The sequence below is a fragment of the Spinacia oleracea genome, chromosome 5 (genome assembly GCF_020520425.1).
Source record: "Spinacia oleracea cultivar Varoflay chromosome 5, BTI_SOV_V1, whole genome shotgun sequence".
Taxonomy (NCBI): Eukaryota; Viridiplantae; Streptophyta; class Magnoliopsida; order Caryophyllales; family Amaranthaceae; genus Spinacia; species Spinacia oleracea.
Window position 1 is genome coordinate 87,146,868 of NC_079491.1, and position 25,986 is coordinate 87,172,853.

The 25,986-nt window shown below is 41.9% G+C and overlaps 2 protein-coding genes and 1 long non-coding RNA gene across 5 annotated transcripts; 1 reads left to right on the plus strand and 2 right to left on the minus strand.

Moving 5' to 3' along the window:
- Positions 1–323: 323 nt before the first annotated feature.
- On the plus strand, positions 324–1,755 carry LOC130461675 (F-box protein CPR1-like). The gene is made up of 4 exons (XM_056829843.1): positions 324–401; positions 545–594; positions 728–1,379; positions 1,741–1,755. The coding sequence occupies exons 1-4, from the start codon at positions 324–326 to the stop codon at positions 1,753–1,755; spliced, it is 795 nt and encodes a 264-aa protein (XP_056685821.1).
- A 533-nt stretch (positions 1,756–2,288) lies between these two features.
- LOC110794092 (cytosolic sulfotransferase 5) lies at positions 2,289–3,528 on the minus strand. Its single transcript, XM_021999045.2, has one exon. It carries the CDS (start codon positions 3,503–3,505, stop codon positions 2,468–2,470), a length of 1,038 nt encoding a protein of 345 aa, XP_021854737.2. The 5' UTR covers positions 3,506–3,528; the 3' UTR covers positions 2,289–2,467.
- Positions 3,529–20,193: 16,665 nt separating this feature from the next.
- On the minus strand, positions 20,194–23,455 carry LOC130461017 (uncharacterized). 3 transcript variants are annotated; one of them, XR_008921305.1, is made up of 4 exons: positions 22,969–23,455; positions 21,747–22,200; positions 21,177–21,224; positions 20,194–20,487 (listed from the first exon to the last, which is right to left on the minus strand). It is a non-coding gene; the product is annotated as an uncharacterized lncRNA (long non-coding RNA). The 3 variants fall into 3 exon arrangements; XR_008921303.1 differs by lacking the exon at positions 21,747–22,200; XR_008921304.1 differs by lacking the exon at positions 22,969–23,455 and having other exon boundaries at positions 21,747–22,942.
- Positions 23,456–25,986: the final 2,531 nt, after the last annotated feature.

A 25,986-nucleotide genomic window follows, 5' to 3' on the forward strand; every position in this document is an offset into this window, starting at 1 on the left:
TTAATAAGATAAATATGTTTTACATTTTGGAATTAATTAATTAATCAATTAGAGTTCTATTAAGTTGGGTATCTTGGAATTAATTAATTAATTAATTAGAGTCCTATTAATTTGGGTATCCTAGGTTAGTCAAATATTAATTTACCTTCATTAGTAGATTAATTAGGTAGGTTCCTATTAACTTGGGAATCCTATGAAATCAGTTATTAAATCACGTTTAATATATCACGTTTAATATAATTGACATATTAGTTATTGATGTTAGGATCATGCGTAGAAACTAGGATGCATTACTTGGTATTGGATTGTTCCCAAAGTACAATATGGGAATATGGCTGTTAGTTGAAGAGATTATGGGGAAAGCAGTTCGGAGCTCCAACAAAGAGAGTATGCAAGTTATGGTATGATCTACTAAACGACCGTGATTTTGCTAAACGCCATTTGAAAAGATCCATAATCACTCAGTCTAATCTGTATTTTGTTTATGCAAAACCTGCTCTATGATACATTTGACAATGCTGTTGAACTGAATTACCCTTTGAAGAACCCGAATAATGGAGGTGTTTCGGTAATAGGATCGTGCAATGGTTTTCTGTGACTTTGGAACTTTGACGATCGCGAAATTCGTATTATCTTGTTGAACCCCACTACTCGAACCTGCAAATTGACCCCTGCTGTACCGAGGCCGTGTAGTATTGGTGATCTCACACATGGGTTGAGTTATCAGTTATGGGTTTGGTTATGATAGTGTGGCGGATGACTATAAGTTTGTTTGGGTTCTCCAATTGATTAGCCAAGAGACGGGTTTATCTTATAGTGAACTTCTGATTTATAGCTTGAAATCTGACTCTTGGATTAAGGTATTTGATGATGTTCCTATTCATTTCTGTAGTCTTTGTGCTGGTGTATTTCTGAAAGAACATTTACATTGGGTCAATCTTACTAACTATAATCACACTCTACTTCCTATAGTTAGCTTCAATCTTAGTACCCATGGTTTTGGTGAGGTGCCGGTGGCTGAGATTGAAATGTCTCCTGATACTGTCATGCATGCGGAGGTGTTAGATGGTTGTTTGTCTATTTTTGTTGATCATGAGGATAATATCGAGATATTTGTAATGAAAGAATATGGGGTTTCCGAATCATGGACTAAGTTATTTCGAATTACAAAAGCTACAATCTCCGATACTATAGATAGGATTATTGCCTTTAACACACTGCTTGTGGAACTTTGTTATTATTGGGTGAAAACCTTGGTAATGGAAGATGTTAGCTCCGTTGATTCACCTTGCACAAAATACGATCCTTGTGTACGTGTAGAGAACCTTCTTATGTTGGACCATTCTACTGACTTTCTCAAGAGGAGGAACGTACAAGAGGTATTGACACACTTTAATTTTCAACTTTATCTATGTTATGTCTACTATTTTCAGTTATAAGTTTATAACTCCAATTTGTATTGCTTATTGTATTTAGTGTGTTTAGATTGGTTCTTTACTTGTCACTTCTTTTGATTATTGAAGTTGCATATTGTATTTTGTGCTTGAAAGTTGATATTTCATCCACATAGCTCTTAGCTTCCTGTTAATTGTCTGTCTACCTGAAAATTAAAATGCAGAGTAATCTAATTGCTATTTTGTTTTTGTTTTGCCGGATAATCATTCTTGTTTAATTTTCCAGTAGTCCGTCAACAAACTGCATATATGTTGCTATTGCAGCTGATGTATTTGAACTTTTCAGGTGCACCTCAAATGATAGAATTCATCCAAGTATCCAAATGAGATAATTAATCTGCGCTTCAACATGCTTATTGCTGGTCATGTAGTAGGAATGGGTGCTTGCTTAGAAGTTGTGATTTGAAGATCTGTAAGAAGAGCTTTTATGGCTTATGTTTACCTTGTTTCGTTTAGTTTTATTTTGTTTATTACGGAGCAGTACATTATCCCAAATTCAGGCTTCTGAACAGAGCAGAAGTCAATCTGCCTGCTTAGAAGTTAGAAGCCCTGAATTTGGGATAGACACCTATCTATTATGTCAGGTGTGTTCTTGATTTGATGATTACTTGGTTATTATGCAGCACATATTTGTCTTTTATGTTTTGTTATACTTGTATATGTTCTGCTTGACAAACTTCACAGTTGACAAATCACATTTTTTTTCACCAAGTATTCGAGTTAGTATCGCTTATCTGGTATTGGTATTGATTCAAGCCATGGTACTCTCACATATATACTAACAAACGTAAGGGAAGAAAACACCATTTATTTAAAAGATTTAGAACAATGACAAGAACTGAACTGCCCAAGATATCTATTAACAGCAATACAATTATACAACCCTTGTATACTGTAAACGAGAAACAACAGCAAAAGAAAAGACACATCAACTGCAAACGTTGCATTTATTTAAGAACAAAGGGAATAACTTATACTCATAGCTTAACAATCAACAATCAACAAGCTAGTGATTAGTGAGGAAGTAATCGAAATGATAAACCAGTATCCTTAAGTTTTTCTTCCATTAATTTATTCATCCTCTCCGCCATAGCAGGTGTTATATAATGGGTCCAATCCCCCACCTCTCCTTTCCTAAAATAGCTCTTTTTATCATAGATCTTGTTGATGACTCCACTTTTATTAGCTTCCAATCCTTTGAGGTTGTTGATGCTGCACATCTCTTCTAATTCTTTGATCACACCTTCACTTTCCTCACCAGGAGAAAACGGCATACCAACAAATTCCGCAACTCTTTTTAGCTCAAGTGTTGGATCCTCCTTCAAATCCTCATACTTGAGGAACAACACCTTGTTTGGATGCTCTAAACTCTGTTTCCAATATTCAACCACATGCTCAAAGAAAGGACCATGAGCAATCCTCCCAGCACAGAATTCCTCAAAGTAATCCTCAATACTAGGAAGCTGAAAATCATCCCCCAATAGCATCTTTAGCGGCTTCATAGCGAAGTACATGATTGACACAAGAGTGTCCAATGGATTTCTAGCAATATACAAAATCCGACACCCAGAAAACTTGATTGATTCTGGAAGAGTAGAGTAGGGCAAGTGGGTGTGGAATAGTCTTGGAGAAGGTAGCTGACTAAGATGTTGAGGGCGTGGGTAATCAAAGGCGTTGCCATAGATATCGTTCTCTAGGCGGCATACAAGCTCGTGTGGATGATTAGTAAGCAAAGGGCTTTGGTTATTAGGGTGGTTGAAACGATTGACAACACTAAACAGCAAAGATTTCAACCAAGTGGTACCGGTTTTAGGGAAGCTCGCAACAATTAGATCACTGTCCCTAGCACGAAAGTGCCTTTGAAATATTAGAGTACTCTTGAACAAATCAGTATCAGCAAGATACCAGAAGCCTTGGTATTTAATCAATTCAAGCTTGTTCATGAAAAATTCCTTAGGAAGACTTTTCTTAAGCTGTTCAACTTCCTCATCACGGACGGTAACAAGTGTTTCTTCTTCTAACTCACTTGGATTCATTTTTGTGGTTTCCATCTCAGTAATTCTGGTGTTTGCTTATTTATTTGGGAAGGATAGGTAGTTAAGGTGTCCACGTGTCTAAAGCTTCATTATTCATTATAAAGAGAGAAATATCTTTAAATACATCCAACTCCTGAATACATCCAACGTTGATGCATATAAACTCTGTTTGCTTGTTTGTGTTTTGTAAATGTTTGTCTACCAGTGGATAATGTTGTGACTTGCCATAAACTTAAAAAAGAAATAAATATGGAGAAAGGGTAGTATTAACTATTATAATTATTGGTTGTTTGGTATACCATAGGGAATGAATCCCTTGTGACAAATTGGGGTTGTGAGATTTAACAAATACCCTTCGAAATCGATTATGTTACCACTTCCCTCATACCAAATATTACATAATGGAAATAGGTAATTGATTCTATTTTCATCACTTCAATACTCTATACCAAACATGATCTAAGAGTAATATTCAGAAGGAAAAATTGATATTGACAGTCCCAACTATGGTCACTTCACTTTTAAAGGTCCCAACTTTTGATTATTCTAGAGTGGTCTCAACTTTAAGGTGTGTTTTCCCAGAATGGTCCTTTAGTTTATTAAACTGTTAATTAAGTTGATTTAAGCATATCATACTATTCTATTTACTTCATTTAATTAAAAAATATGGTTATTGCACGAGAGATATGAGTCTTAATTAAGTTATTTAGCACTTAATTTTAACTAAGGGACCATTTTTGGAAAGGACTCTCTATAATTGGGACCACTATGAGATAATCAAAAGTTGAGACCTTTTAAAGTAAATCGGCCATAGTTGGGACTGATAATATCAATTTTTCCTATTCAGAATTGTTACATAAATATATCATGAATTGAGAGATAAGCGGACTTGATCACCTTGTTGTTCTCCGTTACTAATTAAGGATCTTGGACCAGAATAACACAAAGGCCGAGGTTTGAACTTTTGATCTATTTTTTGCTCCGTAAAATAAGTCCAATCATATCAATCACTGACCTACAACATTCTATACCGAGGCGGAACTTTGGACGAGCAGAGCCTTGTGAGTTGTGAGTTGTGAGTTGTGAGTTGTAACCCCAAGTTCTGATTTATTTTCAAAAAATTAGTGCAAAAGTTTGAAATTATTGAAAAAACTAGTGTTAATATTTTGAAATTTTAGTGAAAAAAATAGGCAAATCATCTGAATTTGCCCCCTCCAAATGTGCAAAAACAAACTATCTGAATTAGCCCTATAGGTACATTTTGTAGAATACGGAGTATACTGTAACTCATAACTTCCACGAACTCGACCACCGGTACTGCATCATGAGCTATCCCTCAACATGCTAATACGGAGCACAATGCAATATAGATGAATAACTTGCTAGAACTTGATATAGGCGCACCATATTAGTCCAATAGACGATTGTTTAAACTACAGATTGAAACAAAAAATAACTAATTGTTAAAGTATTTTTTCATATTTATCATCTTTTAAGTTTCGAGTTTTGAATTTATCACCAATAAATATAATTTCATATTTACCACCTTAATTATATAAAACGTTTGTATTTATCAGTTTTTAACGGATTCTATCCAATTTTCAATCCATATGGGTTTGCATGGCCGCCATATATATACTCCGTATAGGATTAATTGCGTTTTGATTTTGAGATCAAGTCTTAAATAATCTTCTCCACTAACAATTCAATATTTTTCTATTACTTAGAAGAAAAAATACAAGTATAACCAACTAATTAAAAAAATTAAAAAATAAATTCACTTCTTTTTAATAAACTGGTCGTACGGGCTTGCTCGCGACAAATATTTCCCAACCATGTTCTCTCATTAACATTAACGAACCGGGCTAAGCCCACCCAAATTTTTATTTTTTTCCAAAATCATTGTCGAAGCCCGCTATTTCTACTGTATTTCAAATTTTGTTTTAAAAAATGATAGAGGAGTCCCATTTCTAGCACGATCAAGGATAAAGTTACCCCTAGAACGCAGGTTAGGTTTTCTCTACCTCTAGCCGTCCTCCTCCATTTTTTTCTCTCTAGGGTTTACAAATTTCAAAAGGTTTTTAGGTCAGAAATAGTCAAATTTCTTCGGAAATTTGGCTATTTCCGGCCCTTTTGGTTTAATTATTCATGTGTTTGTCTTCAGATTCAATAAAACTACGTTACATCGTTTGAGTGTAGTAAGTTCCCTTATGGTGGGATTAGTGAGTGTAGTAAGTTCCCCTATGGTGGGATTAGTTGAGTATTTGGGTTTTAGTATTAGTATAGTTTTGGTGTAGTATCGTCTTGAATTCGGTTCGTTGATAAAGAATTATACGAGATTGAACCTGTTATCAAAATTTCAAATTGGCTTAGATGAATCGGATGGAAACCGTCCTCGCGGCTACAACAAATCGTTAGACCGTCTCTCCGAAAAGGGTGTATGTTCCAGCGATATGTGCGAGAGATGTCCCGCATTGCAAGATCTTCCCAACAATGGTAGTTTTGATGAAGGAATACCTCTTTTTGATTCAATTTGTTATGTATTTATTAAATTCGACTTCTGTTGTACATGTCGTATGACTTTCTATTAATGAATTGATTTTACATTAAAAAAAAAGAACGAAGTTACCCTTAGGCCAAAATGGGCCAGGGACCTGTCATAATTTAGGTATAAAATATATTTCCGTAAACCATTGTATGTTTAATGGGCTTTGGTTCAATGGTCAAAGAGAAGATCATTAAGCTACAAGAGCGTCAAAGGGGGTTCATGGTTTGAGACCTTAAAGATTCTTTTTTCATATAAATATTTTAACAACCAATTGAGGTTGGCATGAGTGGTTAAGGGTCTCTTGCTCCTTAACCAAGGTCTCGGGTTCGAACCTTGGGAATGGAAAAAATCTCAACTGGGAGGGATGCTGCCCATCGAGGTACCCATGCAAACTCCCGCGAGAGATTAGTTCACTCGCCGAATGCGGTGGGAACTCCTCGTAGTAGAACCAAAAAATATTTTGAGGAGAAATTAGATCACACTTAAGTTCATGGTTTGAGACCTTAAGTATTCTTTTTTCATATAAATATTTTTAATATTTTGAGGAGAAATTAGATCACACTTAAGTTCACGGTTCGAGACCTTAAGGATTCTTTTTTCGTATAAATAATTTTAATATTTTGAGGAGAAATGAGATCACACTTAACCTTTTTTTTTTTTTAAGGAAAGTATACTTATTTACTCAGGATAGCATAATCATGTGGGAGATCATATACATACCCAAAAGGGGTATGTAGGATTCACATACCCTGGTCTTTTATTGGTCCAAATTAGCTTAAAGAAAATTTTATTTTGGAGGAAAAAGAGTTTTATTTGGAGGTGTGACCAATAATAAACCAATTAAAGTATAGGGTATGTAATGGCCCACATACCCGGGGCTATGTGTAGCCTTTGCGTAATCATGTAGGGAGATGATCCACATACCTCAAGGGTATGTAGGATCCACATACCCTGGTCTTTTATTGGTCCAAATTAGTTTAAAGAAAATTTCATTTTGGAGGAAAAAGAGTTTTATTTGAGGTGGGACCAATAATAAACCAATCAAAGTTGTTCGGGCCCCCCTGTGGGACCCACTTTCTGCATAAATTACCAAAATACCCTCTTAGGGGAAATTACTGAAAATACCCTCTAACACAAACCTCTTGATGGGCTCAGACCAGAAGTTAGGGGTCCATATCTCAGCCCCTACAGGCCCAAGATTCCATACCCCTACACTTGCCTATATTTACTAATAATGCCATCCGGCATTACTATAAATATGCTTCACCTAATCATTACTCAGGTATGCAATTATTCCCAGACTAACTCTCCCACTACTTTCTCTCTCTACAAGGACTGACTTGAGCGTCGGAGAGGGTTTTCCCGGAAACCCCCCGGGCCAGTTTACGTTTGCCGTTTTTGTAGGACAAACCACGACCGATCGGAGGAAAACAACAGCCTGGTTGACGAGGCTTCCCCTATTTTCATACTTAAGCATTTTCTTCGCAGAAACAGTTGGCGCCGTCTGTGGGGAAGTCAACTACAAGCCATGGTTAACACTCGACGAACCAGACAACAATCATCCTCTCATCGATCAGAGTCCCGTCCCAATTATGTGCTGATGCCTACTCCGAGGAACGGAGATGATCATGATGGTGATCAGGACCATGAGAACCAACAACCCCATGTCGAAGGTCACCCGGAGAACTTGGCCACCCAAAAGGATCTGGAGCGTTTGGCTGCTCAGGTCAATGAGGCTATCCACAACCTCCAGGGGAGGGGAGAAGGACCTTCAAGGAAACATCCAAACCACCCTACTAGCTCAAGGGTGAGCACAACATCTCACACCATCCACAGGGCACAGCCTCGAAGTGTGATGGACAGGCTAGGAGACAGGGGTGGGGCACAGCCTCGCCCAAATCAATCAAGGGCCAGACAAGATGCACGCTGGATAATTGAAGAGCGACGGTTGCACAGAGGAGACCTCGATGCTCGAGACCTCTTACACAGGAGGCTCCTCGAACAAGCCAGAGAAGCCATCAGGAATGATAGGATAACCCGAGGTCTACCCCCCTCTAGTGTCAGGACTACGGTCTCTGCACGAGACCACCCCACTCCTTCAAAACAAGTCGAGCCAATCGAGGTCAGCTCCCGAAGGACATCTCCCAGGAGGCAATCACCTTCTCCCACAAGGAGGCGGCGCTCACCCCCTAGCCGGACTAGAGGCCATTCCCCCAGGTCAAGGACTTCACTCCCTGATCAACATCCAAGGGACCATTCATCGTCTCATCGCCCTAGACCTCGTTCACCTTCGAGAATAGAGAGGAGCCCTCCACGCCGTGAGCGAACGTACTCGCCACCCCCAAAGAGCAGAGGTAGGCGTACCTCCCCAAGAGGAAGGTGGGACTCCCCCCGACCAAGAATTGATAGGCACATACCTACCTCATCATTGCAAGAAGCCCTCACCCCATTCTCCCAAGAGATAATGAACACCCCCCGCCGAGATAAAGTGAAGGTCCCTACCATTGAAACTTTCGATGGAACTACTGACCCAGAGGAGCACATGGCAGCCTACGCAGCCCAAATGAGCGTCCAGACCGGGTGTGGAGCCACTTGGTACAGATACTTCCCTACTACCTTGAAGGGTCTGACCCTTATCTGGTTCAACAAGCACGTGGCAAAAGGAAGTATCAAGAGCTACAATGAACTTGAAAGATTTTTTATCAGCCAATTTGCGGCGGGTCGGAGACACCAAAAGACAAGTGTCAACTTAATGGCGGTCAGACAAGGAGATACGGAGACCCTTCTCAATTATGTAAAGAGATTCAATGAAGAAGTCCTGAAGATACACAACCTTAAGGACGAAACCAAGTTCACAGCCCTCTTGACAGGTCTCCAGCCGGATGACTTCAAGTTTGAGCTGATCAAGTCTGGGGTGTCGAACTTCGAAGAAGCCATGGAAAAAGCCCAGAAACATATCCAAGCCACAGATGTCTGTAAAATCAGTTGGGGGGGGGGGGTGAGCGTAGTACAAGGCAAAAACAAAAGCCAAGTTGGGGAGACACCTCAAAACCGGATAAGAAGAAAAATGGCAGCCCCGATCTAGCTCAGCCCTCCCTCAAAAGGCCAGTAATAGTCGAAGACCATGGTGAGGATCCGAGGTACAATCGCAACAGACGAGAGATTTACCTTGATCTAAAGGGAAAAGACATCCTTCCCAAGCCCCTTGCAATCCGAACGCCCGAGGCAAAGCTAGACAAGTCGCAGTGGTGTGAGTTCCACCATGAATGCGGGCACACCACGAAGAATTGTAGGGAGCTGAAAAGGGCGCTAGACCACTTGGCTGATCAGGGCAAGCTGAATGATTACTTAAGGAAGAATCCTACCCTGAAAGGAAAAGCCAAGGAAAAGGAATCCGCTAGTGAAGATACGGGGGATTACATTGGAGTGATAGCTGGAGGCCTAGCCGCAGGCGGGTCTGTTAGCAAGGCCAAAGACAGCTTATGGGCACTTGAACACCAAGTCTTGAAAGTATCATCGGCTTCTCAGACAGCACCGGTGATGACCTTTGGCGGGAGCACTGGCCGCCCAATCCAAGAGTCCCATGACGATCCCCTGGTCATCGAAATGAAGGTTGCCAACTCAACAGTCGGGCGAGTGCTGGTAGAAAGTGGGTCGTCTGCCGACATTATCACTCTGAAATGCCTAGAAGGGCTCAAGTATTCCAAGGATGATCTGAAAACCATCTTCCAACCGCTCATTGGGTTTGGAGGACAAGCCGTGCATCCCCATGGTACCATCAAGGTACCTGTCAGGTTGGGTCCTAAGAACAAAGGAAGACGACTACTGGTAGACTTTCTTGTCGTGGACATCTCCCTACCATACAACATCATCTTGGGCCGACCTCTACTAAACAAAGTAAAAGCTGCAATCTCTGTGTACCAACTTGTCATGCAGTTCGAGTTGGAGGATGGCAATGTGGGAAAGATCTTTGGAAATCAGCAAATGGGTAGAAGATGTTATGTCAACAGCCTCAAAAGGGTATCGGACACCCCCCAACCCCCAGACAAGAAAGTCAAGCAGGAGGAGACCCCACTAGTCCTATTCACCGATTGTCCCTCGGGATATGATCGCCCCAAGCCAGCAGAGGCAGATAAGGAAGAGGTACGACAAGAGGGTACAAATCGGATGATCCGAGTAGGCACAGGCATCGAGGAAGCACTTAACAATGAAATCTTGTCGGTCCTGCGAGAATTTAAAGATGTCTTTGCTTATATAGTGGAAGAGATGCCGGTGATAGACCCATCCATCATGACCCATCATCTTCACATCAAACCAGAATATAAACCCGTCAAACAGAAACTAAGGCATCAAGGGGTGGAGCGCAACGCCGCAGCCGCAGCTGAGGTAAAGAAGCTCCTAGAAGCCGGATTCATCAAAGAATGCCAATACTCAGAGTGGCTGGCAAATGTGGTGCTAGTCAAGAAGCCGACAGGCGCTTGGAGGATGTGCGTCGACTTCACCGACCTTAACAAAGCCTGCCCGAAAGATGACCATCCCCTCCCCAAGATTGACAGGTTGGTCGATTCAATAGCCGACCACGCCTTATTCAGGTTCATGGACGCTAATGCGGGGTACCACCAGATCCCTATGGGTGAAGAGGATCAGCCCCACACGGCCTTCATCACTAGCCAGGGCGTCTACTGCTACAAAGTCATGCCCTTCGGTTTGAAAAACGCCGGAGCCACATATCAAAGATTCATCAACAAAATCTTCGAGGGGAAGTTAGGTAGAAACGTCGAAGCCTATGTCGATGATATGATCGTGAAGTCAAAAGCCAAGGCTGATCATGTCACGGATTTGAGAGAAACCCTTTCAACACTTAGAAAATATGGCATGAAGCTCAACCCACAAAAGTGTGTTTTTGGAGTCAAAGGGGGGAAATGCCTAGGCTTCTTGTTGGATGAAAGGGGCATCGAAGCCAACCCTGATAAAATCCAAGCCATACTAGACATGAAATCCCCTCAAACCGTCAAACAAGTCCAAAGGCTAACTGGATGCATAGCAGCCATGGGGCGTTTTCTCTCAAGGTCAGCAGACAAGAGCTTGTCATTTTTCAAAACTCTCAAGGGGAGTTCATTTCATTGGGATGCAGAAGCCGAGATAGCCTTCCAACAACTCAAGGATCATTTGTCCAGCCTACCAAAGCTTGTATCCCCCCTACCAGGAGAACCTTTATACTTGTACTTGGCCATGTCCGAATATTCATTAAGTGATGTCTTGGTGGCTGAGCGAGAAAAGACCCAACATCCAGTGTACTTTGTCAGCCATGCCTACAGAGGAGCCGAGTCCAGGTATTCTGAAATAGAGAAACTTGTGTTCGCCCTCGTAATGGCCAGCAGAAAGCTCAAACCCTACTTCCAAGCACACCCCATCAAGGTTCTCACAAGTCAGCCAATTCGGAAGATCATTGAAGGGAGGAATCACTCAAGTAGAATGACTGACTGGGCTGATCAACTCGCCGACTTCGGATTAGAATATGAGCCGAGAAGGGCAATCAAAGCTCAAGCCCTGGCAGACTTCATTGCTGAATGCACCAACCGCCCTGAGCAAAGCCTCGATTCCACACCTTGGATCCTGAGCGTGGACGGGTCCTCCTCCAAGTCCGGTAGTGGAGCCGGTATCCTCATTGTATCTCCCTCGGGGGAAAGGTTCGAATATGCTGTGAAGTTCGGTTTCAACGCCTCAAACAATGAGGCTGAGTATGAAGCCCTCATCCTTAGCCTAGAGTTATGTCAAGTGGCTGGAGCAAGTGTCGTACATGTTTTCTCAGATTCACAACTCATTGTGGGACAGATGACGGGGGAATACGAAGCCAAAGAGGATAGCATGCGGATGTATCTAAACAAAGCCAAGATCATGAACACCACACTGGCCGAGTTCAAAATTCAACATGTCCCAAGGGGAGAGAATACACAGGCGGATGCTTTGGCAAGGATGGCTAGTTCGGCCGAAGGGCTTACTCCAAGAACCATCATGTGGGAGGTGTTAAGAGAGCCAAGCATCAACAAGCCCGCGGTCAACTACCTCGACCGATCCAACACTTGGATGGATCAGATAATAGCCTACAAGAGAAGCCAAGAGCTACCCGGGGATGAAAAAGAAGCAGCCCAAGTAAAGAAACGTGCTGAGTGGTTTGTATGGTATGAAGATAACTTGTATAAGAAGTCCTATACACACCCACTCCTCAAGTGCATTACCCCCGAAGATGGTGATTATGTGCTAAGAGAGATACACCAAGGGGCGTGTGGAAGTCATCAAGGGTCTCGAACCACCGCTGGCAAGGCACTCAGAGCCGGATTCTATTGGCCCACTCTCCAAGCAGATGCGGAGAAGTTAGTACGTCATTGTGAAAAGTGTCAAAAATACGCTCAAGTCCAATATCTACCTTCCAACAAACTAACAGCCATCATTGCCACATTACCCTTCGATCAGTGGGGCATGGACCTCCTAGGCCCTTTTCCCGCTGCAACGGGGCAGAGAAAGTTTTTGTTGGTTGCCATCGACTACTTCACCAAATGGATTGAAGCCGAGCCCCTTGCCTCAATCATAGACAAGCAAATTCAGAAGTTCATTTGGAGGAACATAATCACTCGCTTTGGCGTTCCTAGGGCCCTGATATCCGACAATGGAAGGCAGTTCAACAGCAAGCCCACCGTGGCATACTGTAAGCAATTTGCTATACGCACCTACTTCAGTGCTGTATCACGGCCACAGACAAACGGTCAAGCAGAAGCCGTAAACAAAATCATACTCCATGGACTCAGGACCATGCTGGAAGGGTCCAAAGGGACATGGGTAGATGACCTTCCCGGCGTACTCTGGTCTGCCCGAACTACAAACAAGGACGCCACAGGGCGGTCCCCCATCGAGCTTGTGTATGGAAGTGAAGCGGTTCTCCCTGTAGAAGTGGGTATTCCAAGTACAAGGGTAACATTCTATGACTATGAGGAGAATGAGAAAAAGAAGAGCCATGACCTAGACTTGCTCCCTGAAATAAGAGGTGATGCTTTACTCAGGTCCATAGCCCAAAAAAGGAAGATGACAAGGCACTTCAACAGAAGGGTTAAGCATAAGCCCATCAACCAAGGAGACTGGGTGCTAAGGAACATCGAATCGACAGGTAAACAATCTGACATGGGAAAGCTAGCTCCTAACTGGGAAAAACCCTACAAAGTAACTGAACAAGTAAGGCCAGGAACCTTCCGCCTCGAAACCCCTAAAGGCAAGGCACTCCCTCGACCATGGAACGCCGATAATCTCAGAAGGTTCTATGTTTAAATCTCATAGATGTTCCCGCTTCCCTAAAAAGTACTTAGTTTCATAGCTCTTAGCCATAGTTTTCAGTGATGAACATGGGGGTGTAGTGTATGTAAGCCCGCCATAGACTAAATAACATCCCATCATTGTAAACAAAGCTTCATATCTTCAAGGCAATAGTAAAGAGCTCGGCTAGTAACATTGCTTATCAAAATTTTGTTTCTAGAATGTTATAAGCAGAAGCCGAATATCGACCAGGCAAGTGCAACACGCGTCAAAAGGAAAAGACAAGCCAAGCTCAGGCACATAAGCTCATACTTAGCGAAATAATCTAAGTCATTTTCAAGAATGGCGCTTCATCGGTTCGCCCAAACATGGGGCTCATTAGTCCCTTTGGAGAACAACAGCCCATTCATATACTTAGTGAAATAATCTAAGTCATTTTCAAGAATGGCGCTTCACAGTTCGTCCAAGCATGGGGCTCATTAGTCCCTTTGGAGAACAACAGCCCATTCCTACACTTAGTGAAATAATCTAAGTCATTTTCAAGAATGGCGCTTCATCGGTTCATCCAAGCATGGGGCTCATTAGTCCCTTTGGAGAACAACAGCCCATTCCTATACTTAGTGAAATAATCTAAGTCATTTTCAAGAATGGCGCTTCACAGTTCGTCCAAGCATGGGGATCATTAGTCCCTTTGGAGAACAACAACCCATTCCTATACTTAGTGAAATAATCTAAGTCATTTTCAAGAATGGCGCTTCACAGTTCGTCCAAGCATGGGGCTCATTAGTCCCTTTGGAGAACAACAGCCCATTCATATACTTAGTGAAATAATCTAAGTCATTTTCAAGAATGGCGCTTCACAGTTCGTCCAAGCATGGGGCTCATCAGTCCCTTTGGAGAACAACAGCCCATTCCTATACTTAGTGAAAAAGCTAAGTCATTTTCAACGTTCTCCCAAGCATAGGGCTCATTAGCAAGTTAATCTAAGTTCAAAAAACAGAGAAAGTTGAACAGATGAAAAGACTAAGTGAAAACAACATCAAAAGCCAAACCACGACCAGACATGTTTAAAAGTACAACAAAACCCAAATCAAAGGCATGACAAGTCAAGGTACATCAAAAGCCGCACCTACGGCAAAATCCAAGAAAGCAAATAACATAGTAAGAAAGCAAAAGCCTAGAGATGAAAAGGCGCGCACGCAGGCGGCATGACAGAAACTACTCAGAAGCAGAAGAACAACCAAGAGAAACACCGGGCTTCCTCACATGGTGCAGAGCCTCTCGATCACTTCGAACCTTCTTCGGATCACCCCGAGAGGTACGGGTCGGAGGCCCCTGGGAAGAAACAACTCTAGAAGAAGGCTCCGCAACCGGACCTCCAGCCCCCGCTGTCACACTCTCAGTCATGGTCCCAGCTACGTCCTCCCTAGCCAATCGCTCTTGCTCCTCCCTTAGCATGTCAGACATAAGAGCCTCCTCCTCAGCAAGCTTCATGGCACGATAATCTTCCTCGAAAACGGCAAAGTCAGCAGAAGGAAGCCTGCGCGCAAACAGCTCACGCATCTTGTCCAAGGTGGACTCCTCCCCAAGTGTAAAAGACTGCTGACCCACACTAGCCGAGTATGCCGCCCCGGCCTCAGACTCCTTCCACGCCTCAATGTAGGCTGGGCCATCCTTGGGCTCCTTGCTCTCCGCCTGGGCTACAAGTAACTCTTCCTCAAGCTTATCTACCTGCTCTTTCTTCTTTGCATATGAAGCTTTACATGACATGTATCTCGCCTTCACTTTGTCATGAGAATTCTTCCACTTAGCCGACTTCTCCTCCGTCGCCTCAAGTTCGGACTCCATCCTCTGATTCTCAGCCTCAAGATCGGACACCTTGATGGAAAGCTCCTCCTTTTGCTTCCTAAGACCATCAAGCTCAACCTCCATACTCCTAAGGTGATGCTTACGTCTAGCCATAGCAGCCGCACGAACGGAGAGCTACACCATCAAAACAAAAGGGTTAACATCCAAAGCAAAAATTAAAAGTTTCAAGAGAGATATTCAAGTACAATTACCTCAGCCCAAGACATGTGGAATCCATCTAACTCCTCCTCCAGCGGAATCCCCTCAAAATACTCTTCATCAGCCGGGGTAAAAAGCACGTCCAAGCTCCTAGTGAGGCGCTTGAAGCGATCTTTCTCACTAATCACCATAAAGGGAGGATCATCAGAACCCCATGGCTGACCATCTCCTGCCTTCCTCTTCTCCGAAGCCGGGGACGAGTCACGTCCCTCACCAGCAAAAGCCGATTCAGCACCATCAGCCTGGAGGGGAGCAGCATCGTCCTCTACCATATGATCATCACCCTCATGATCCGACTCCTCAACATGAACAACCGAAGGAGCCTTCCCAGCAGGAGCTTGTGCGCGCCTCGGTCCCTTCTTAGAATCCTATAAAAAAACAAGGAGCCAACGACGGCTTAGAAAATGCAAGGTTAAAAAATTGAAGAGAACAAAAGCCCCATAATCGGCAAGAGAAAACTTACTGCAGGTGGCAGGGGAGCCTTCAAAGCCCCCGACGCCATCTTGGCTTGAAGCTGTGCCCTCAACAACTGAACCTTAGTGATATGACTCGCCATGGGATCCTCACACCTGGTTAACTCTACAAATACCAAAAGAGAAGCCAAAATAAATCATATAACACACATCAAAAGGTAAAAAACCAACATGCAACAAGATGTTCAAAGACCCCTCAGCACCATACCCTTCGAATAACGGTGGTTTAGACCGACAGCACACATAAACTCTTCGTGTTTCAACTCCCCTCGACCAGGGACCCAATGCATAGGAAGAACACTCACGGTACCGCAAGGCTCGATGATCATCTGACTCCGAAGGTATAAAGCCACCAAAGCCTCAGTATCATCCATCTGATCCACTTGACGGTTCATGGCCAAATTAGGCTCAAGTAACGTAGGTACCAAGGCGAAGTCCCAAGTGTCAGGCTCTTGATTATATACATACAAAAACTCCCCCCGGAAAGTGTGCTGATTGGACACCAACCCACTGATGACCTTGTACCCCTTGCGAACAGAGAAACTCCACCAGCCATACCCGTTTGGCTCTGCCACCACAGGCCCCAGACGGAATAGGTTCCGCCACAATCTCAAGGTGGGACTAACCTCCATCATATCGCAGATTATAAGGAAGCAAAGAACAGAACCCCGAGAATTGGGAGAGACATTACAAAAAGCCAACCCATAGCAATTCAACAACTCTGGGATAAAAGGGTGCAGAAGAAAACGTAGACCCATCTCTAAGCTAGCAACATATACAGCTGTACAACCCGGAGCAGGTGTAGTAACAGTACCCTCCACACCTGGCTCCACCAACATATAAGGGGGCTTCATCTCATACTTGGATGCGAGACCAGACAAACGACAACTTACCCCATTACGAAAAGGCGCACGAAGAACTGTGGTATGAGGACCCACTACTTTTACATCCCCCTCCCCACCAGGCGGGGGAGGATCATCCCCCGCAAGCTCATCAGACGCCATTATTGTAACTACATTGTTTAATAAACATGAATCAAAGCAACTCCTTTGGACTCGGGAAAAAGCCACGGTTACCTCTCTAGGGCCCGGGATCCGATCCTCGTCGCAACAAATTGAGCCCGACGAGAAATCGGAGATCACAACTCCATCAGGGACGGCCGAGGGGTGTGAACAATCTAAGTTTATTACTATGGCAGGCTCCCCCAACAACCCCCCCTCAGTCCACATACTAGACTGAAGGGAAGGAGTGGGGGATGTGTTCGACTCCAATTGGGGCTTGGAATTATTATGCATCTACAAGCCAAACCCCAACGGCCTACACTTATTCAAAACAATAAAGAGGAGGTGAAAAGAACGCGTACCTTGGCCGAGTGAACAGAACCCGAGGAATAAGAGCCAAGTAACACCGCAGACCCCTTGCCCACACACAAAGTCCCACCCAAAAGTAACAACAAAGAGCCAACAAACACGGGCGAAGATGACAACTCGGCACGTGCACCCGCCTCCTCTGCTAACAAGACGAACCGACAGCCAGCCTTAGACTCCGCCTACCCGCGCGCGAACAAAGGTGTGGCACAAAACCAACAGCCACGCCCAATACTCAACCTCCCCTTACCCGTGCGCCCCACCCGCGAAACTTTTCCTCCGAGCTAGCTGATAAACAAAAGCCACGCCCCAAAAACAAAAGCCACGCCCCAAAATCAACCGCCCAAAATATAAGGGCCACTCCCACACAAAATTTGAGAACTTCTCTCTCTACTTTCTCTCTCTTGGAGGTGATAGAATGAGTTGTGAAGAAAATAGGAGAGAATGGGTGCTATATATAGAGTGAAAACTCTAAACAAAGAAGAGGAAACCCTAACCCTAACTACAATTGGGCCTCATACTAGAAAAGGCCAACTCATACATAATCCCCAAACACACAAACAAGAAAACCAACAGCCACAATTGTTTACACGGCTTAGGACGCAAAAAAAAAAAAAAAAAAAGCAGCAGCCACGCCCGGAGAAAGGAGCAGCCACGCCCAACCCTGCCTTCCCTACGCCAAAAAAAAAAAGCCACGCCCGGAGAAAGGAGCAGCCACGCCAATCCTGCCTTCCCTACGCCAGAAAAAAAAAAAAAAAAAAAAAGCAGCAGTCACGCCCGGAGAAAGGAGCAGCCACGTCAATCCTGCCTTCCCTACGCCAAAAAAAAAAAAAAAAGCAGCAGCCACGCCCAGAGAAAGGAGCAGCCACGCCCAATCCTGCCTTCCCTACGCCAAAAAAAAAAAAAAAGCAGCAGCCACGCCCGGAGAAAGGAGCAGCCACGCCAGGCAAGGCATGGGGCTTGGCACGCTCTCGTGCGCAACGACGCCACTCACGCTCGACCATACCCGCTCATCCATAAGTCGGCACCTCTTGCCCAGATGCACAGCACATGTTGAGGCCCCTTACTTAGAAAAATCTAAGTTCCTTAAGGCTTGGGCCCCCAACAACGGAGCCTCTCCCGTATACATTCCACGCCTCCGCCCAAGTACATGGGCCACGAGAAACAACAGCCATGTACGGCCTGACACGCATCACCCGTGCATCATATCACGCACGAGGAAACCAACAGCCATGCGATGGGGCACCAATGCTCACTCGCCCCCGCTTGCTCCCGCCTAAGACCGACAAATAACAGCCCAGCTGAGACCACCCACGTGACAAATAATGCAAAGGCAGAAGCCAAGCCAACCTCGCACCCTCGTGCACATCTCTTGCGCAGTAAGGAACAGCCAAGCCCATCCGGACATGCATCTGGAACTCCACCCCTATGCTCACGCTCTCCTGTCATCCGCAACAGCCCAGGCTTGCCGAAAAGCAACCGCCCAATTCAATCAGCTTGCCATGCGCACAGAAAATAACAGCCAAGCCCGTGCTTGGTCCCCTCACCCAAAACGCTGCAACTAATACGTGCAAACCTTATGCACGGTAAATGCGGACCCTTGAGCACCTGTCCATGCCCACCCATGTGTGTGTATTAAAGACCAAGCATCGCATGTCACTCAAAACACCTGATAACTACGGGGTTGATTTCTTCCGCCAAACTCCCGAGTACTTAGCCAAACTCGCAAATTTGGCGTGGGGCTAATGTTCGGGCCCCCCTGTGGGACCCACTATCTGCATAAATTACCAAAATACCCTCTTAGGGGAAATTACTGAAAATACCCTCAAACACAAACCTCTTGATGGGCTCAGACCAGAAGTTAGGGGTCCATATCTCAGCCCCCTACAGGCCCAAGATTCCATCCGGCATTACTATAAATATGCTTCACCTAATCATTACTCAGGTATGCAATTATTCCCAGACTGACTCTCTCACTACTTTCTCTCTCTAAAAGGACTGACTTGAGCGTCGGAGAGGGTTTTCCCGGAAACCCCCCGGGCCAGTTTACGTTTGCCGTTTTTGTAGGACAAACCACGACCGATCGGAGGAAAACAACAACCTGGTTGACGAGGCTTCCCCTATTTTCATACTTAAGCATTTTCTTCGCAGAAACAAAAGTATAGGGTATGTAATAAACCAATCAAAGTATAGGGTATATAATATAGACAAGTTATTTCAGAAAATAATATCGACATTATGGAATATAATATTAAAATATTAATAATACCTAAAAGAGCCACTAGTGGAAAAACAGTCATTTGCGTCGGTCATTTAAGCCCATTTGCGTCGTACATTGGTGCGACGCAACTGACCGCGACGCAAATGAAAAAAGTCATTTGCGTCGCACTTTTGGGCACGCAAATAAGAGTCATTTGTGTCGCAGTTTAACTAAACTGCGACGCAAATGACCTTTTTTTATCATCTTGTAAAAGTCATTTGCGTCGCTGTTTAGTTAAACTGCGACGCAAATGACTTTTCAGTATATTAAAAAAAATGTCATTTGCGTCGCAGTTTAGCTAAAGTACGACGCAAATGACTTTTCAGCATGTTTTAAAAAAAGTCATTTACGTCGCAGTTTTAGTTAATCTGCGACGCAAATGACTTTGGATATTCTAAAAAAATGAGCTGATGATTTTATTTAATGCACACATAGTGATATTACAAATAGAACATCTGAACAAACTACTGTCAAGGTAAAATTGATAAAAAATTGACAAACTACTGATATTACAATCTGAACATCTGAACCAGTATTCCAGTCACAATAAAATTGATAAAAATGCACCTAACAACTAATTATGCAATTAACTAAATTAATATAAATGGACAGTCACAAGTCAAAAAAAAATTACCAACACTAGGCAAAAAACAGAACGCATACCTGGAAGCTTAGGCTAGAAATAGACCCAAAAAAGAATAAAACAGCATAAAAATACACTGTCAAGGTTCCAATTAAACAGTCTTCCAACTACAAGCGCTATAGGAACAAGCGCTAGGGAACCTGATAATTTAATTCTCCGAAATCTAAAACTCAGCAGATTCAAATATCTCTATCAAAAACTTTTATCTAAAAGGCCAAATTTACTGTGATACCCCGAGCCACTTAGTGAAGTTCTCAAACTCTGTGTAGTCATAATCTGAAATCACTATCTTGTAGAACGATCTTCCCAAGGCCTTGATGGCAGCAAGCTCCTCCTGCTCAAGATTAAGCAGCAAGCAAAATGGCAAATTAGCTATTCAAATACATATACATAATCATATACAGAGATTACAGTTGACTCAGCGAACCAAAAGCAACTAACTTAACAAGAAATCTCGATCATTCCCATACCAAGATTTTTACAGATACTCGATCATCAAACCAAAGTCATACCGAGTAAATCTTAAAACTATGACATCATCAGCTTATCAAGAAACCAGAGATTCCAATTACAAACTCGAGATCAATCAGACTAAGAAATGACTATAACAAAATAACTACAGTGTAAATAAACATGGATGCAAACTAATCAAACACTATATCATACTGCACAGAGTGAGAAGATTTCAATGGTAACATAATAAATTTGAAACCCAACAAACTACAAGCACATGAGAACATGACCAAAATCACAAGTTATTGCACCAAGCTTTTGATGCTTTGAAAGTGTATTTTTTTAAGGATCCCCTCAACAATAAAAATGAACAATCAAGTTCTTAACTAGCAATGCCAGCTATACATAATCACTTCACCTAAACAAAGCCATTGAAGATTTTCTAAAATGTTTTTCTATAATTTCTGTTATTCCCTGTTAATCTCAATCAAGCACAATGAAGCAAAAATTCATTGCTTGAAGACAGTCATACACAGCTATTAACAAAATAGAGAGAGAATAATATTTTACCTCGTCCTGCAACCGATTGACCTCTGAATACAACTTTTCAATCACCTCCTGTAATCAGCAAGATTTTATTAAATTTATGGCTGAATTTCTTCCAAAGTAAATCATAATAGAGAGAGAAGGAAGGGAAAGAGAAAGTACACACATAATCAGCTTAAGTCACAATTTATTTGCAGTGTCAGCCTCAACAATTAATGTAAAGTACGAACCACGTACCAACATTGAATTTTAACAAATTAGGTACATCATGTGTGTGAATTGTCATCCCTAATTTCATATCCAAATAATGACACGGTTATTGCATAATTAGCAAAGTTACAAGAACTTGTAGTAACACAGTGCATTACTGAAAACCTGAGCTTCGCCAGAAGCTGCAAACCATCAGTAAATATATGATTCACCACTAAGCTGGCCATTGTAAATTTTAAAGAATATGACTACGCATCAAAATAACTTCTCATCATCGTCCCCTCTTTCAGCTGCGAAAAGGGAAGCAGCTTCACTCACAATATGTACACACAAGGTTTTGCCTAAAAAGACATTAGAATGACACGAGTTCTCTGCATTGCTTACATGATCTGTCCATCACCAGTTCCAAACCAGTCAAATCTTTACATGATCTGCCAATGAAATACCCAGAATGTGTCAAATTTATTAAGCCTTAGATTCATCAAAATAATGAATAAACTAGCAATTCATAGGGAACAGACATAAATGATTAAACCATCAATCAAGACTGTCCCTATGATACTCCCTCACAAATGCAAGTGGGTCTCTTTTCTGGCAACAATTCACCAATGTCCGTGTCATGAGAGTCCAAATCACAAAAGTTCTCTATAACTTTGTCTCTTTGTGTTCTGGACTTCTTGGTTCATCAATTTCAGTAAGTACCTCTTACCCTTCTAACTCCTCACATCTCGTTGATACATGAGATGAACCGTTACTGTATTTTTAGAATCCAGCTCCACCGTTTGCAATATCCAACAAATTCCTTTCTCTTGCTGTCTTATTCCCTCCCAGTCCTTAGCTTAGATTAGTACAAAGTACATAATTAGAACAAATAGAACTCGGCCAAACATATCATAACTAAAAGTATACTCCTCCTTAGTATTATAAGGCAGAGAATGCATGAAGATTATCCATCAATAAGATCAAACTTACTAAGCCTTACATCCATCAAGATTGTCAAAATACAAGAAACAATTCCAAGGAAGTTCAATTTTTCAGTCAAAGAAATGCCCCTTCTGCTGGGCATATGTAGTTATGAAAAAGACCCTACGAACAATTACCTAACCGTGAACTGACCTACTCCAATTCAGGCTCCGAAACAGCTGGAGTCCCAACTCTCTAATGGAACAACACAATTTCCCTCACTTTCACACCTTCCATGTCAACATGATCCACTCCATCAATCACAATAAAAAGAATCCAACAACAATCACATTTTAGACAAACAATACAGCATTAGATAATCTTACTAATAAAACAACATTGACACCCAAAACTTCAAAGATTCCAGCTTTTCTCGATGATCTTCACCCTAAATTAACCCAATTATTAATCCCTCCTAATTACAATAAAACCCATAAATTAAACGCAAAACAGATCTACAATAATTGTTGGAGGATATTAATTCAATTGCTGAGGAATATTAATTCAAAATAATTGTTGAAAATAATTTAGCAATCGTATTAAACAAACAACCCTCTGATTAGAAATTAAACCCTAGATTCAAGAAGCCATAATAAATCAATTAATGAGTAGCCGACGTTAAGAAACTGGTTTACTTGGTTACCTGAGGAGCGTCGACAAAGAGGTCCTCTGGTGTAGAACTACAGAAAGCGACAAACTCCCGCCATTGTTGCTGTTGTTGTTGTTATGGCTGTTGTTAGCGGTGTAACTCGGGACCAACTCGGTCTAAGTCGACCCAACAGAATGCCCCAAAAACTCAGCCCCACTTCCACCGCACCCAAGATGAGTCGTCGCCGAGTCATCCACCTTAGAGCCGGATTTTGCAGAGAACGCGGCTTGAAATCCGGCTGAAGACGTCATCGCTTTTAGATCTGGGTTTGCCTCCTTCGTATTCGCTAAGCTTGAATTTTAAAACAAATTTGAGAGATTGGGATGATTTGGTGAGAGGAGACTTTGAAGGGAAAGCTCGATACTGATTCTGAAGGAGAGACAGAGAAGCTTTGGAGTTTCAACGATGGAGATCTGGAAAATACGAGAACTCTGTACAGGGGAGGCAGGAATTGTATGAGAGAATATGAGAGAGAAATGGAATAGGAGCAGGTAGGTCAATAGAATGCGTGACTGCGTCACAACAAATAATAAAAAAAAGGTAATAATTAAATTTTCCGAAATTTTTTTACCTGCTTTGCGTCGCAGAATTACTAATCTGCGACACAAATGACTCTTAAAGTCATTTGTGTCGCAGATTAGTAATTCTTCGACGCAAAGCAGGTAATATTTTGCGTCGCATTATTACTAATCTACGACGCAAATGACTTTAAGAACATCTTAGAGTCATCTGCGACGCAGATTAATAATTCTACGACGCAAATGACTAATTTTAATGCTTAAAACTGTCAATTGCGTCACATGTTTAAATGTGCGAGGCAAATGTGGTGATGCAAATGATTGTTTTTCCACTAGTGAGCTTTTAGGTAAAAGTAAAACATGACCCAGTAAAATCCGGCTCCTGTGAAAATGAATTTCTTGCTTCGTTCTTGAGCACGATAGGACAATTAATGATGAGACTTGGTCTCAGCCTCTCGAGTTATCCCTTGGGTACAATAGTTTGCAAGATATTAATGCTTAACAATATCTTCTCAATGGATAAGTTGAGATCAAGCCTGCCTAGTCGATGTTTATATATCTTTCTCTTATGTGAGACAACTCACTATATGTGTGACACAACTCACAAGGACACTACTCAATGCTAAGAACAATAAGTTGCAGTAACAATACGATCATATTAAAAATCCAAAACCCCAAACTTGTAATTAAAAAAAGAAAATACAAAAAATAAAAATAAAACCACAAATTGGAGCCATAGATACACAACATGAAAAGTAGCTGCATCCTCAAAGCATCAGCGCGAAGGCTGATGCTATAGTTGATTAATTTAATTTACAGAGGATTGTTTTGGGGCAGGTGGACTTTCAGTTCATCGTTTCGGGGCAGGTGGAGGTGGAGGAGGAGGAGGTGGAGGTGGAGGTGGAGGTGGAGGTGGAGGTGGAGGTGGAGGTGGAGGTGGAGGAGGTGGAGGTGGAGGTGGAGGTGGAGGTGGCGGTGGAGGTGGGGGTGGAGGAGGTGGAGGTGGAGGTGAACGTAGGTTTGGAAAACAATGTCCACACTCCGGTAACTTTCTACCGTCACAGCTTATGGTGGAAACCCCATTAGGTTGCAAGCTTAACTTGCTAGGACCCTTGCACACATATTTTACCCTCGCACGAGCCGCATCTGCAGGGGCTGCTAGCACTAGCAATGTTATTGCTACGACGACGAAACCCAGCAGTAACACCTTTTTTCTTCCTCTAACATTTTCCATCATAGTTAATTGAAAAATTTAACAGGATAATTAGGATTGAGATTAGTTAAAAGGATCGGAGTTTAAGCTTGTTAGGATTGAGATTAGTTAACATGAGAATTTATAGGCTCCAAAATTAGCTAGGCTTTGTAAACAAATAATAAACTGGCCGGCTAGTTAATGGCACGAGACATATATGAGCTAGCTTAGTGCAAGCAAGTCTTTTATGTAATATTTTTTTCCATTTAATTATGGTACATTAATAAAAAAATAGTTGTCGACAATAATTACGCTCCTCGCCTTATTATAATACGGAGTAACAATAAAAATTACTTGGTCGTGTATACAGTATACTACAGAGCATCAGACATGGACATTGTATGCTTTTTATATGGGGGTCGTAAATCATATATATCATCCGAATCTAAAATATTGCCCCCATTGTAGTAATTTTTGTGATCAAACTTTGAAAACATTGATCATGAATTCTCATTAACTATATACGGAGTATATACTTTATGTGTTCTTTATAAAATTGCACAATTATTTAGGCACGTTTGCCAATGCACGATTTCAAACACTAATATCATCTATTGTGGATAAGAAAAAATTATAAAAAGTGGATATTAAAAAAATATTTATTGAAACGAATCTAATAAGACCCCACACGACTATTTTTTTTCTTATATATAAATCACAAAAGGAAGTCAAAGTGTGAATAGTATCAAAAACTCAATTGTGTCATGTAAATAAGAACAGAGGAAGTATATTGTAATACACCGAAATTTTCAAACTTGATTTATTAAAATTAAAAATATTCATTAGCTTAATTTCGTTTTAAATACTTACGAATAATCGAATTTCATTATTTTAAACGTTTTTACGATTTATTTTAAACGATAAATTTATAAACGAAAACTTATTTATTTTTCGATAACGATATTTATATAAATAATTATTTTAACTAAAAATTTCTATTTTTAGTAGTTTCCAACTATAGCAACAAAATTCAGAAACTTTTAGCCTAATATTATGAAATTACGAAATTGCCCTTGAAAGAGCCACATCCCATTTCCCTTCTTCTCCTTGCTCTCCCCGTACAAAGCAAGAGGAAATATTTTCCTTACTTCCTCTCTTTCCCTCAATTCAGTTCATGTTCATTCCTTCCCATTCACTCTACATGGATAAAAATTCGGTTTCTATTTCCTAATTGAAATTCAACATCAAAAATCAAAACAACAACCAATTTCACTCCCCTTTTGTTCTTCTGTGATTCAAACC

Excerpts from the sequence above, each read along its gene's own strand:
- LOC130461675 (XM_056829843.1), top strand. The coding sequence starts at position 324 with ATGGGAATATGGCTGTTAGTTGAAGAGATTATGGGGAAAGCAGTTCGG. Across the intron at positions 402-544 it reads AAGAGAGTATGCAAGTTATG|AACCCGAATAATGGAGGTGT; the intron begins GTATGATCTACT and ends TACCCTTTGAAG. Across the intron at positions 595-727 it reads GGATCGTGCAATGGTTTTCT|TTATGGGTTTGGTTATGATA; the intron begins GTGACTTTGGAA and ends TTGAGTTATCAG.
- LOC110794092 (XM_021999045.2), bottom strand. The coding sequence starts at position 3,505 with ATGGAAACCACAAAAATGAATCCAAGTGAGTTAGAAGAAGAAACACTT.